Here is a 13,239-nt window from a genome sequence, read left to right as displayed (position 1 = left end):
ACACCGGCCAATCGGAGTGCGCCGAGCGGCGAGGTGGGCGGGGAAGTCGCGTTCGCAACCTATCCAGACGCGTAGAGTCTCTAGCCGCGGGGCCGAGGCGCGCGCTCCGCCCCTGCCCCCACACGGCCCCGAGCCGACTTCCTTCGCTTGCGCGCGCGCGGGTTAGTGAGAGTGAGCCGCCCGAGGTCACGTGAGAGGTTTAGGCCGCACGCTCCTGGGGGGCAGCCATTTTCTTGAAGGGTGTTCAGCTAGCCCTTCAAAGTAGGGCTTTGAATGAGAAATCTAGGATGTTTTCAGGTCTAGTTGTCCACTCTAGGGATAAACTGGAAAGAAAGGCCTTTACTACACCTCGAGATATCTAATTCAAGTGTTGTCCTATTCCTAGGTGCTCCAATATATTTGTTCCCTTACTTCTTAGGACTATTGATGAAGCACGTCCAGAAAATGGGTCCTTGGACTTTTAAAGAACTCCAAGCGGTGAGACCTAGAACGGAAGTCTCTAGGGATTAAGGTTTAGGGGATTAAGTCCTCGAGGATGGCGTCCTAGCCCTTTAAGGGTGTCTGTCTAGGGGCGGAGTCTTGGGCGGATGTTGGAAGTCCGGGCTGAAGTCCGGCTGATGAAGGGCGGAAGTTGAGTTTGGGTCCAAACCCGCAATCATGGCGCAGGAAGGGGAAGATGTAAGAGATTACAATTTGACTGAGGAGCAGAAGGCGATCAAGGCCAAGTATCCTCCAGTCAGTCGGAAGTACGAGTGTGAGTAGGTGGCTCACTTCTCTCCTTGCGGGAGGGCTCTGGCTTCCTCTTCCACTTTGCTTCATAGGGTGGTTCAGGCATTCCCATTTCGCCCTGTGTGAATGCTCCTCTGAACTAATCCCGGGAAAGCTGAAATGCTGAAGAATAAAGACACCTGGTCTGAGAATCAGGAAACCTGGGCTCCCATATATACAGTATCTTGAACTCTTCTTGTATATGCCTAATCACATTTATCTTATGGAAATTTTTGTTGTTTAGTCGCTAAGTCCTGTCAAATTCTGCTACCTCAGGGACTGCTGCTCGCCAGCCCCCTTTCCCCCCGTCTCCTGGAATTTGTTCAAATTTATGTCCATTCAGTCGGCGATGCTATGGAACAATCTTATCCTTTGCCGCCCCCGATTTCCTTTTGCCTTCAATTTTCCCATCATCAGTGAAAGTCGCTCAGTCGTGTCGGACTGTTTGTGACCCCATGGATTATACAGTCCATGAAGTTCTCCTGGACAGAATACTGGAGTGGGTAGCCTTTCACTTCTCCAGGAAATCTTCCGAACCCAGGGGTGGACCCCAGGTCTCCCTCAATGTAGGCGGATTCTTTACCAGCTGAGCCAGCAGGAAACATCGGGGTTTTTTCCAGTGAGTTGGCTGTTTGCATCAAGTAGCCAAAGTATTGGAGCTTCAGCTTCAACTATAGTCCTTCCAATGAATATTCAGGGTTAATGTTGTTTAGAATTGACTGGTTTGATCTCCTCGCAGGCCAAGGGACTCCCAAGACCTTCTCCGGCACCACAATTCAAAAGCATCAATTCACCCGCGCTCAGCCTTTATGGTCCAGCGCTCACATCCGTCCGTGTGTGTGCATAGTCGCTCAGTCGTGTGGACTCTTTGCAACCCCATGGACTGTAGCCCACCACGCTCCTCTATCCATGGGGATTCTCCAGGCAAGAATTCTGGAGTGGGTTGCCATGCCCTCCTCCAGGGGATCTTCCCAATCCAGATTGAACCCAGGTCTCCCACATTGCAGCCGGGTTGTTTATTATCTGAGCCACCAGGAAAGCCCCACATCCGTACAAGACTGCTGGAAAAACTATAGCTTTGTCTACACAGACCTTTGAGGGAGTTTTACTGGTGTATTCATTGTGAAGATAGCCGTATTTTCAAGTGTTTCATGTAACCACCCCCATCCCCACCTATCTCCAACAGTCCTGTAGTTAGAATGTGGCTAGGGTGGAGAACTCAGAAAGTTATAAGTAGAGGACTACTAACTTGGTGTCTTTCTTTATCGTGTGTTAGTAAAAGGGCCTGGTTTTGTCATTTGTAGCTTAGTGACTTTAGGCAAATCACATAACCTCTTTTTGCATTCTGTTCCTTCCTGTGAGGGCTAAATGAGATAATAATAAATGTGAAAATATAGTGCAGACTCTAAAGTTAGTCTATATAAATGTTAAATTGTTAGCCCTAAAGGTGGTTGTGGTTTGGGGAGCACAAATCTGGCTCTTATTTCCCCCCTAATGTTCTTTCATTAATTTCACATTGTTCTCTGTATGCTGCTGTTTAGTTGCTAAGTCGTGTCCAACTCTTTGTGACCCCATGGACTACAGCCCACCAGGCTCCTCTGTCCATGGGTTTCCCAAGGGAAAATACTGGAGTGGGTTGACATTTCCTTCTCCGGGGGATCTTCCCAGCCTGGGTATCAAACCCATGTCTCCTGCTTGGCAGGCAGATTGTCTTATCACTGAGCCACCTGGGAAGGTCCTCTGTATAGAGTACAACTATTTATCATAGCATACTAGGCTCTGTACTTTCTAGACCCTGCGGGTCTCCCTAGCTCATTTTTCTCTTCAATCGATTCAATCACTCAGTCAGTTCCATCCCTTTGCGACTTCATGGACTGCAGCACACCAGGCTTCCCTCTCCGTCACTAATTCCTGGAACTTGCTCAGACTCATGTCCATCGAGTTGGTTATGCCATCCAACCATCTCATCCTCTGTTGTCCCCTTCTCCTCCTGCCTTCAATCTTTCCTAGCATCAGGGTCTTTTCAAATGAGTCAGTTCTTCACATCAGGTAGCCAAAGTATTGGAGTTTCAGCCTCAGCATCAGCCCTTCCAATGAACACCCAGGACTGATTTCCTTTAGGATTGACTGGTTGGATCTCCTTGCAGTCTAAGGGACTCTCGAGTCTTCTCCAGCACCACAGTTCAAAAGCATAAATTCTTCGGTGCTTAGCTTTCTTTATAGTTCAAGTCTCACATCCATACATGACTACTGGAAAAACCATAGCCTTGACTAGACGGAGCTTTGTTGGCAAAGTAATGTCTCTGCTTTTTAATATGCTGTCCAGGTTTGTCATAACTTTTCTTCCAAGGAGCAAGCGTCTTTTAATTTCATGGCTGCAGTAACCACCTGCAGTAATTTTGGAGCCCAAGAAAATAAAGTCTGTCATTGTTTCCCCATCTAGTTGCCATGAAGAGATGGATAGGATGCTGTGATCTTTGTTTTTTGAATGTTGAGTTTTAAGCCAACTTTTTCACTCTTCTCTTTCACTTTCATCAAGAGGCTCTTTAGTTCCTCTTCTCTTTCTGCCATAAGAGTGGTGTCTGAGGTTATTGATATTTCTCCTGGCAATCTTGAGTCCAGCTTGTGCTTCATCCAGGCATTTCACATGATGTACTCTGCATATAAGTTAAATAAGCAGGGTGACAGTATATAGCCTTGAAGTACTCCTCTCCCAGTTTTGAACCAGTCCATTGTTCCATGTCCAGTTCTAACCATTGCTTCTTGACCTGCATACAGATTTCTCAGGAGGCAGGTAAGGTGGTCTGGTATTCCCATCATTTTTCTCTTAGTTTTTTAAAAATTACCTATGATTCAAAATTCAAAAAGTATGACAGGTATGCAGTGAAAAGTCAGCTCTGATCCCAGACCCCTTAGTCTTGCTTTCTAGATCAGCCAGTCGTAACATTTTCATATGTGTACATGCAAAGATGTACTTTAATTTACTCAATTTCTAGTTGGTGGACATTTATATTTGTACTTGTTTGCTATTAGAAATAATGCAGCAGTGAATATCCCCGTACATCCATTGTTTGGCACATGTGCAAGTGTATCTGTAGAATAAATTTCCAGAAGTTACATTACTTTGGTAAAGGATATCTGCATTTTTTCAGTATTTTAAAAAATTGGAGTATAGTTGATGTACTGTGTGTGCTTTGCTCAGTTGTCTTGAATCATGTCCACCTCTGCAACACCATGGAATGTAGCCCACTAGGCTCCTCTGTCCATGGGATTCTCCAGGCAAGAATCCTGGAGTGGATTACCATTTCCTCCTCCAGGGGACCTTCCTGACCCAGGGATCAAACCCACATCTCTTGGGTCTCCTGCACTGGCAGATGGATTCTTTACCAGTGTTCCATGTGAAAAGCTCCTAGGTATTTACAGGTTGGTTCATTTCTGCTGTACAGTCAAGTGATTCGGTTATACATATATATACATTCTTTTTGATAGCTGCATTTTAAACTTCAATAATTATTGCAAACTCTCTGTCGTTGAAGTTTCCCCAATTTATACTCACTAGCATTGTATGTGTGCCTCTTTCCTCACACCCTGTGATTTCATTCACCATAGTTTACTTTTGTTTGTTTTAGAGTTTTGTATAAGTGGAATCACATAGTACACATTCTTTTATATCGATGGCGTCTTCACTGAGTATCACTGATAAATGTTAGACATTAAAGTGGTGAGTGGACTTTATTCAGTAATTATGGACAGCAGGGGAAAGAACTGAGATCCCTTTGGATTTGTGCAGAGGAGATTGGACTTTTTAAAAGAAGAATGAGAGATGGGGGAGGACAGGGGTTCAGTAGAGACTAGAAATGAAAAATTACAAAAGCTTGGTCAGTGTAAATGTCGTTGGAGCAGCAGTGTTTGCTAGCTGGCAGTTATCAAGTTAGAATTCTCTCCCACGGAGCCTGGGAGTTCTTCCTGATGATTACATTTCAGAGGAATGGGAAAGATACTTCTGAGTTGTAAGAGATAAATATTCACAGTCGTAAGCCCTTTTTAGTGAATGCTCTGAGAAAGGGAGGTCAAGGACCTATTGTCAGGGGTTGTCTCGGAACAAACAATAAATTCTCCTACAGTGTAGAGCTTTCTCAGGCAGGCATTCTAACAGTGGGGCCATGATGATCCTAGGTACACAGGCTTAAGCTGCTAGAAGCCACGCTAAAGTTGGTCAGGTCTCTCAGTGCAGGGGGTTTGGATGGAGATATGTGTGTGAGAGTTCTGCAGTTTTCACTTGATGTTTTTGAGACTATTGTTAGTGCACATATCACTAGTTCATGCTTCTTTATTGCTGAGCAGTGTGGCATAGTATTCCTCACAACACATTCTCTTCACAAACATTGGGTTTTTAATTTGGGGGAGTAAAATTGCTGTGAACATTCTGCTATGGCCTTTTGTGGCCACATGCTTTCCTTTAATTTGTCTGTCATCTCTGCTGGTCATTGAGCCTATTAGTGTCTAAAATGTACTGAGGCCTCAGTAATATTTTGAGTAAATCAGAGGTGAGCTTAAACCCTGAGTGTCACCAGAAGAAGATGTGTTATGATGTAAAGGGCACTAAACTGGGAGTCAGAAAAATCTCAGTTCTAGTCCCAACTCTAATCAGCAGTGTGGTCCTAAACAAGTTATACAATCTCTCAGGATTTTAAGTTTCTTCTTGTAATTGAGGGATTTCTGTTACATGATCGCTCATTCTAGCTTGAATATTCTGTGATCCTAAGTAGGAAGAATTGATGGAAGTCAGGGTTAAGAGTGAAGAATAGACTCTGAAATATTAAAATAACAGATCCAATGGTAACTTACTACAGTCACAGTTGTTACTTCCTGGTGTTGCTGTGGGACTATCAGGAAAAAGCTTGTAATACATATTGTGGAGTTTACTTTTCAAAACTATTTAGACCAAGGCTATCATGAGGATTCCTTCAAATGCAAGAAATTAACAAATATAAAACTTGACTCTTGTTAAAAATAACAAGAGTTTTTTTTATCTGGGATTTGGCTAGCTGTTCACGAAAAGGTGAGACTGGGAAATCTGGAATTTTATATCTTTAATGACTTAGTTTCTAGAATTTTGGTCATTCATGAACAGAGGAGCCTGGCAGGCTACAGTTTATGGGGTTGCAAAGAGTCAGACATGACTGAGCACTGACACACACAAGTAGATATTAGGAAAGATATTGATTTGTTTTGTTGGGGAATGTAACTAACAGCAGGAAATGGCATTTGTTTATTGAAAACCTATGATGTATTAGTGGAGTAGGAAATGGCAACCCACTCTAGTACTCTTGCCTGGAAAATTCCATGGACAGAGGAGCCTGGTGGGCTACAGTCCCTGGGATTGCAAAGAATCGAACATGACTGGGCACACACCCACAAGCATATACACATGCTGTAGTAGACACTTTTTAGATCACCTCGAAGACCATGGCCTTGCTGCCTTCCAGAAACTATCATTCCTTTATTTATTTTTTAGTTTTTTTGGCCTTGCTGCAGGTCATGTGGGATCTTAGTTCCTCAACCAGAGATTGAACCTATGTGTGGAGGCCTAATAACTACTGGACTGCCAGGGAATTCTCATCATTCAAATATAAATCTTGATTTTAAAAGAAATAACCCTTTATCATAAATATGCTAATGTTATATAACTATTCTGTTACTTAATATTAGTTCGTTTATTTAATATTAATAGAATATAACTGTAAATGCTTAGAAATTTTAAAAAATAACCCGTAACAATGACAACTTTTGTGTAAATGGTTAGTAAAAGGTGGATGGTCAACCCACATTTTCTTGTTCTTCAAGAATGATGTTCTTAATAATAATCTAGAGTTCTTTTCTTGTGATTTGCAAGTCAAGTCTAGTTACTTATTAGTGTTTTTTCCTCTCTCCCTCAGATTTGGATCATACAGCTGATGTCCAGTGAGTAGAGCTGGAGTTTATGCCTTTGAAATCATGTGCTTAACACAGGAAGACTGATCTTTTAATCTTGCAGTCCCTAGTTTTAATTTTTCCCCTCTGTTTTGGTTTCTTTAGAACATGAAAGTGATGGTTCAAAAGCACCTGGTTTCAGTGTCATTAAACTGATTGAGACCTTTGCTTTTGCATTTACAGTGTTGATTTTACTTTGACTTTGCTGTCAAGTTTTCTGTCTTGCAGTGAATCATATTACACAAGGCACGAATGCATTTCTTTAGGTTACATGCTTGGGGAGACACTCTGGAGGAAGCTTTTGAACAATGTGCAATGGCCATGTTTGGTTACATGACAGATACTGGGACTGTGGAGCCCCTGCAAACAATAGAAGTAGAAACCCAAGGTAATCAATTTGTTCACAAGGAAAAAATTGTTATATAGGTATTCAGATGCTATATAATTTCAATATACACTTACAGGAGGTACAACAAAGTTGATTATGAGCTTGTTCTTTCAACGAGCCTAAGAAATTTATTGCACTGTAAAATTCAAACAAGTTTTCAGAGATGAGAATTATTAAACACCGTTCTTTATGCTTCTTTCTGACCCTGTGTAGGCGATGACTTACAGTCTCTTCTGTTTCACTTTTTGGATGAGTGGCTTTATAAATTCAGTGCTGATGAATTCTTTATACCCCGGGTAAGCACGTTTTTCTTTTTTACTGAGCAAATGCATTTTGAGTTCATATTTTAGAATAAAACTGGTGATTTAAAACAGAACATTCTATTTAAAATAGAATACATGATGGAAAATGAAACCATTTAGATATGTAAGATGATGACGTGCAGAAATTATGGTGACCATAGGCTCTTTTGGTTAACCTGAGTTTGCCTATGTATGTGCGTCTTGTATTTAGATCTCATACACTTGTCACTCACTGTATCTTGAGCCAGAAGAATGCACATACTCTCTTCTCTGTCAGCATGTTTTATGTCGCTCAAGTTTGAACTTTTTAAATGTTCGTCCATAAGTTCCTTTTGTCCCATTTGATATTTAGCAGGTCTACTATGTTGTTATTGTTTAGTCGTTCAGTGGTGTCTGACTTTTCTCTCAAAAAAGTAACCCACCATGCTCTTCTGTCCGTGGGATTTCCCAGGCAAGAATACTGGAGTGGGTTGCCATTTCCTTTTCCAGGGGATCTTCCTGACCCAGGGATCAAACCTGTGTCTCTTGCATTGCAGGCTATTCTTTACCCCTGAGCCATTGGCACTTTTAGGGAATTCCCTGGCGGTCCACTGGTTAGGAGTCTGTACTTTACTGCTGATGGCCCCCTAGCTGGGGAACTGAAATTCTGCAAGCTGTGCAGTACAGCCAGAAAAAAAATAAAATGGTGCTTTTGGTTTCCTTAATGTGAAAAAGGAAAAGCTAAATGGAGGTTACTTTTTGCCATCAACCTCCAGAAGGGAACACCTCTCCAACCTCATTGTTTCTAACACACCTGGCCTTCCTTGTTCCATAATTCCTCCATTCACTCCCTTACCAGCTCCACTACATATATTCTTCTAACTGGGTCATTTGTCCTACAGAGTTCAAGAGCCTATAATATCATATAAAAATAGGCTAACAGTTTTATCACCTCTAAATACATAAAGCTGAAAAAACCCCAGAGTGATTGAAATCCTAGGTCATCCTCCACTATGTATCTTACAGAAAAATTCTTGTGACTTATACTTTAAATTGTACATTTTCAAGAATACCTCCCTTGAATAGGTAAGAAAAAGCCATATTTTCTTGAAATACATAGTTTGTTGTTAACATTTTAATTTTCTTTGCTTCAGAGAAGTTGTATGCTATTATCTTGGAAAAGTGATAACCTTGACATGTTTTAGTAGATGGTCTGTTATGAACTTCTATTAAAATTAAAAGAAAACTTTTTTCTTCTTTAGGAAGTCAAAGTACTTAATATTGACCAAAGAAATTTCAAAATACGGTCAATTGGGTAAGTTTTGAAAACTTTTTAAGTTACAGGTCAGGTAAAATGTTAAGTTGCAGTCTTCAGTGTACTCAGCGAGCAGGAAGACAAATAGAAACATTAAATCAGGAGACCAGATGCATCCCAGTAGGGCTTTGCAGGTTAAGCTTGGTGAACCACCTAGGAGCAAGGGTTCACCTCAGCTTTGGAGGACCAGAAACTTGTCAGAACACAGGTGATTTGGATTGGTAAACAGAATTCCCAATTTGTTGATTTTTAACACAAAAAAATATATAATTGATGGATGGCGCAGATATTTGTGTACAACCTAGCTTGGTGATGAGAAATGCTGATGTAGCCTTTGTTATAGATCCTCACACCTAGACTCCATTCAAACCATTTCCTTCTATTAACAAGTTACACTTTTCCTTCCCGAATTTGCAAACACTTGATTAGGGCACTTTGATTGGATTTGGTGTTTCCAAGTTTCTTCAGTCATCTAATGATATCTTTTAGGTTACTTTTACATAAAACTTATCTTTTCCATTTTATGTTCAATTTTTTACATTTCTTTTGTAAAGTGAAATCTTTTATTATCTCTACCTCCCTTTTTTTTTAATGAATAAGAAAACAGATTTGTCCAAGGGTAATTAGCTAATAAATAGTTGAACAGAGTTTTAAAACTTTGCTCTTTCTGGTACTGCTACTGCTTTTACTACTGTGATCTTCAGCCACTTTAGTGTTGAAGGGAGAGAGGATACTCATCTCAAATTCTAGGAGAGTACCCTTCTAGGGCCTTCCAGGTACACACCATGGCCATTTTTTGAAAAGTCATAAAATACAAACTTAAGTTCAGATCATATTACGGAGTCTTGTACTTTGCCTTTATGGTGCTCAGACCTGCTTTCTCCAATGAAGATATTATTTTTAGTTCTATAGCCCTGAGTACAGTGAAAATTTTGAACTTGCTCCTATATTATAAGCCAGTATTCATTAAACAATGTTATTGAGAATCTACCTGTGTATACTGTACTATGACATTATCAACCTTGTTGAAAAGGATATTGTACAAGTTCAGTAGCTATATCTGCTGACCATCAAACTGAAATTTATAGTTCCTTTCTCCCTTCATTCCTTTAGGCTTTCTAGTATCTTATGTGTGCGTGCTCAGTTGTGTCCAATTCTTTGTGATCCCATGGTTTGAAGCCTGCCAGGCTCCTTTGTCCATGGAATTTTCCATGTAAAATTACTGGGATGGGTTGCCATTTTGTCCTCCGGGGATCTTCCTGACCCAGGGATCGAACCCACATCTCCTGCATCACCTGCATTGGCAGGTGGTTTCTTTAACACTGAGCCACCTGGGAAGCCCATATCTTAACCACATTTATAAGTCTTATCTTAAAATGTAGAAAGAGAGAATAAATGTTACATCCTGGAAATCTTAATCATGCTTTACTTTTTCTTAAGGTGGGGAGAAGAATTCTCATTGTCCAAGCACCCTCAGGTATGTTTTTAAATCCAGCCATTAAGAATATTTTATTTGACCTTACCATAAAAAAGTCAGTATACGTTACAGTTAACTTACTAGTTCTCATAAGTTGGTATAAACTCCTAAATTTTTCCCAGACTAATATGACCTGTCTGGACATGTTATGTTAAAACCCTGCAATTTCTGATTTGGAAGATTAGGAGTCTGCCTTGGGCTATAGGATCAGGTTTATTACAGAGTATTTTGGGGCCGAAGAGTCCCTTTCCCTTTTCAAGCTTTCATATCTTTCCCAGTAATGAAGGTGTTGGATTGGATGTTCTCTAAACATCCAATGTTTTGGATACTAGAAAGCCTAAGAAAAAGGTATTCTCTTTTGTGCTTCTCCAGATTCAGTATTTGCCAATGTATCTGGCTTCACTGTGTACTAGTCCAATCTGTTTGAACATGGGTAGGCAGTATTTTTCCTAATGTTTTGTGCTTTGTGGACTGATAATGAGAAAAGAGCAACTATTCTACTCATTTATAGTGCGAAACAGCCATGACAACATCTAAATGAATGAATGTGAATGTGTTCTAGTAAAGTGTTTTTTTTCATTCCCCTCCCCCGACTACTATTTATTTATTTTTTTCTCAACTACTATTTAGAAATGTAAAAGTCATTCTTAGTTTGTGGGGCTGTACAAAAATAGGCAGTAGGCCAATTTGACCTTTAATTTGCAGTTTGCTAACCCCTGTGTTTAGGTCAAGGAGACTTAAATTCATTGGAGTTGACTGAGAAATCATGTCGTAGCTTCCAGTAGCTGTAGTAATGAAGCTTTGTGAAGGAGCCTTGGGGCAGAGAAGCTTAAGAAGAATAGACACCAGTAGAGGTGGAGCATGTAGATTGAAAACAAGTTATTTTTATAATATAAATTACAGCAGCATTTTCTTTTGAATATATTATGTTTGAGATGCCTGTTAGATATCTACCTGGAGATACTGGATAACAGTAGGCATTTGTCTGTAGGATGGCTGCCATTCAGAGAAGGGAATAGGCTGAGTTCCCAGGGCCCAGGCTAGACAGTACAGAAGAGGAAGCCTTAAGAAGGAGCCCTGACCCAAACAATAGAAAAGCTTTGTGTTCTTGGATTCAGCCCGTTTGGTAAATGTAAAGGCTGATGCCCAGGGGTCAGACAGCTTCTGGTCCAGGTGCAAACAAGCCAGGACTATCGTATGCTCCATCTCCTAAGTCTGGGTAAGTACTTTTCTTCTGTGCACATTTGTCTCTCATTTTTACTGGTTCAGTGGATAATACTATACTCATTTGATAACTGATTGTTTCATGAGTTTTTCAGAATAACATTAAAAGTTTGCCTTTCTGCCAATTGTTACTAGAGTTAATGGTTCTGATTTCAATGTTTTTTTTTTTCTTTAACCCCAACTTTAGGGAACTGAAGTCAAAGCAATAACGTACTCAGCAATGCAGGTCTATAATGAAGAGAAGCCAGAAGTTTTTGTGATCATTGACATTTAAGATACCAAAAAAAAAAAAGGGAGAGAGAGATTCCTATGAAGAACTGTTTTTTTCTCTTCCTTTTGACAAGATACCATGATATAAACTCTGCATGGAGAATTTACATATGGAGTTTTGCAGAACAGAAATTTTTTGACTTAAAGTGTGACTTTCAGAAATGAAAAATCAAGGTACAGCCTTGGTCTTTGTTACCCAAATAATCAAACTTTAAATAATTCTTTCAGTGGCAAGTATGGCTCCTCCTCTGTTAATTCCCCTTTGTAGCAGCAGGTGCCTTACGCCTTTCCAGCAGAATGCAAGTCCTCCCGCCTGGTCCCAAGAACAATCGCTGATGTGAAAGCAGCCCGAGAGACACTGAAGCCCCTGTACTCTTACTTAATGCACCTTGTAAAAAATGTAATTTGAGAAATCCTACAGCCAGTATTTTGCTTTTCTTCCAATGTGGTTAACACATATATTTTCTATATGTACATTAAAAGAGGTTGTGTTTTGGATCGCTGTGGGACAGAGCCCAATCCTATACTCTAGTTGGTTTTCTTAGATGAAATAATTATATTTGAACAATTGGAAGGCTTTTCTAGAAACAGTCCTCATTTACTTTCACTTTTTTTTTAGCACTGATATATTGACACTTTTCCCCATAAGATAAAACCTGATGCATATACAAATGGGCCCTTCTTTCTAACATACAATTTTATATTAAAGCCAATATATTTATACCATTAGAGAAAAGGAGAATTTTTTAAAGTTTCTTTGGTTTTTAAAAATTACCTAAGCTCTTCATTTCTAAGACTGCAAGAGGCCAGGAAAACAACTTTAAAATGATCTGAACTTTTCCAAGTAGATAACTTTGAAAAAAATCAAACTGCTTTCATTTGATTTGCAACATTATTCCATTCTCTGTTCATGGATTGAGGTATTCTTCCTTGCAAAGTTGCTATTTATTCACATGTTAGTGAGAAAAGATTACCACTGGGTGGTGTCAAATATTACAATGTGCTGAACTTGATCTAAAAGAAGCTTGTGTGTGAGCTTTCTAAGTGTTCTGTCTGAGCACCACCTTATTTTTCCCCAGGGATTTAGCACAAAGACAAGGGCAAGAGCCTATGGTTTGGATAGTTAGCTCTTCAAGGATCGCCGAGGTAGCACTCCTTCATCTTTCTTAGTCTCAGGCACATTTTGTATGTTTATTGATTGATTGACCTCCCCAAGCAGCTTTCGGGATCTTAGTTCATTCTAGCTCAAGTCACTTTTCCACGCTGCCTCCCTAACTACTCAGGGTTCAGGGGTCTCTGAACTTAAGCTTCTCTACTTAGCTTTAAAGATTTGGGCTTCCCAGTTGGCTCAGTGGTTAAAAAAAAAGTCACCTGCCAGTGCAGGTGAAGCAGGAAATTTGGATTTGATCCCTGAGTCGGGAAGATCCCCTGGAGAAGGAAATGGCAACCCACTCCAATATTCTTGCCTGGGAAATCCCAGAGGAGTCTGACAAGCTATAGTCCATGAGGTCACAAAAGAGTCAGACACGGCTTAGTGACTAAA

The 13,239-nt window shown here is 40.4% G+C and overlaps 1 protein-coding gene across 4 annotated transcripts; it reads left to right on the top strand.

Annotated features, from left to right (window-relative positions):
• The first annotated feature begins 210 nt into the window (after positions 1-210).
• ZBTB8OS (zinc finger and BTB domain containing 8 opposite strand) lies at positions 211-12,432 on the top strand. 4 transcript variants are annotated; one of them, XM_043909621.1, is made up of 7 exons: positions 211-754; positions 6,708-6,732; positions 7,008-7,129; positions 7,343-7,425; positions 8,673-8,725; positions 10,166-10,202; positions 11,614-12,432. In XM_043909621.1, the coding sequence occupies exons 1-7, from the start codon at positions 658-660 to the stop codon at positions 11,698-11,700; spliced, it is 504 nt and encodes a 167-aa protein (XP_043765556.1). In that variant the 5' UTR covers positions 211-657; the 3' UTR covers positions 11,701-12,432. The 4 variants fall into 4 exon arrangements, with proteins under 4 accessions (XP_043765556.1, XP_043765557.1, XP_043765559.1 ...); XM_043909623.1 differs by having other exon boundaries at positions 632-758; XM_043909622.1 differs by lacking the exon at positions 6,708-6,732 and having other exon boundaries at positions 247-758.
• Positions 12,433-13,239: the final 807 nt, after the last annotated feature.

This window comes from Cervus elaphus, chromosome 8 (assembly GCF_910594005.1).
Source record: "Cervus elaphus chromosome 8, mCerEla1.1, whole genome shotgun sequence".
Classification (NCBI taxonomy): domain Eukaryota; kingdom Metazoa; phylum Chordata; class Mammalia; order Artiodactyla; family Cervidae; genus Cervus; species Cervus elaphus.
This window is presented reverse-complemented; position numbering and strand designations above follow the sequence as displayed.

What these genes read in the sequence shown, in the direction of transcription:
- ZBTB8OS (XM_043909621.1), top strand. Translation starts at nt 658, where the DNA reads ATGGCGCAGGAAGGGGAAGATGTAAGAGATTACAATTTGACTGAGGAG. An exon ending in ATGAATTCTTTATACCCCGG is followed by an intron (nt 7,426 to 8,672) that starts GTAAGCACGTTT and finishes TTTCTTCTTTAG; the next exon opens with GAAGTCAAAGTACTTAATAT. An exon ending in CATTGTCCAAGCACCCTCAG is followed by an intron (nt 10,203 to 11,613) that starts GTATGTTTTTAA and finishes CCCCAACTTTAG; the next exon opens with GGAACTGAAGTCAAAGCAAT.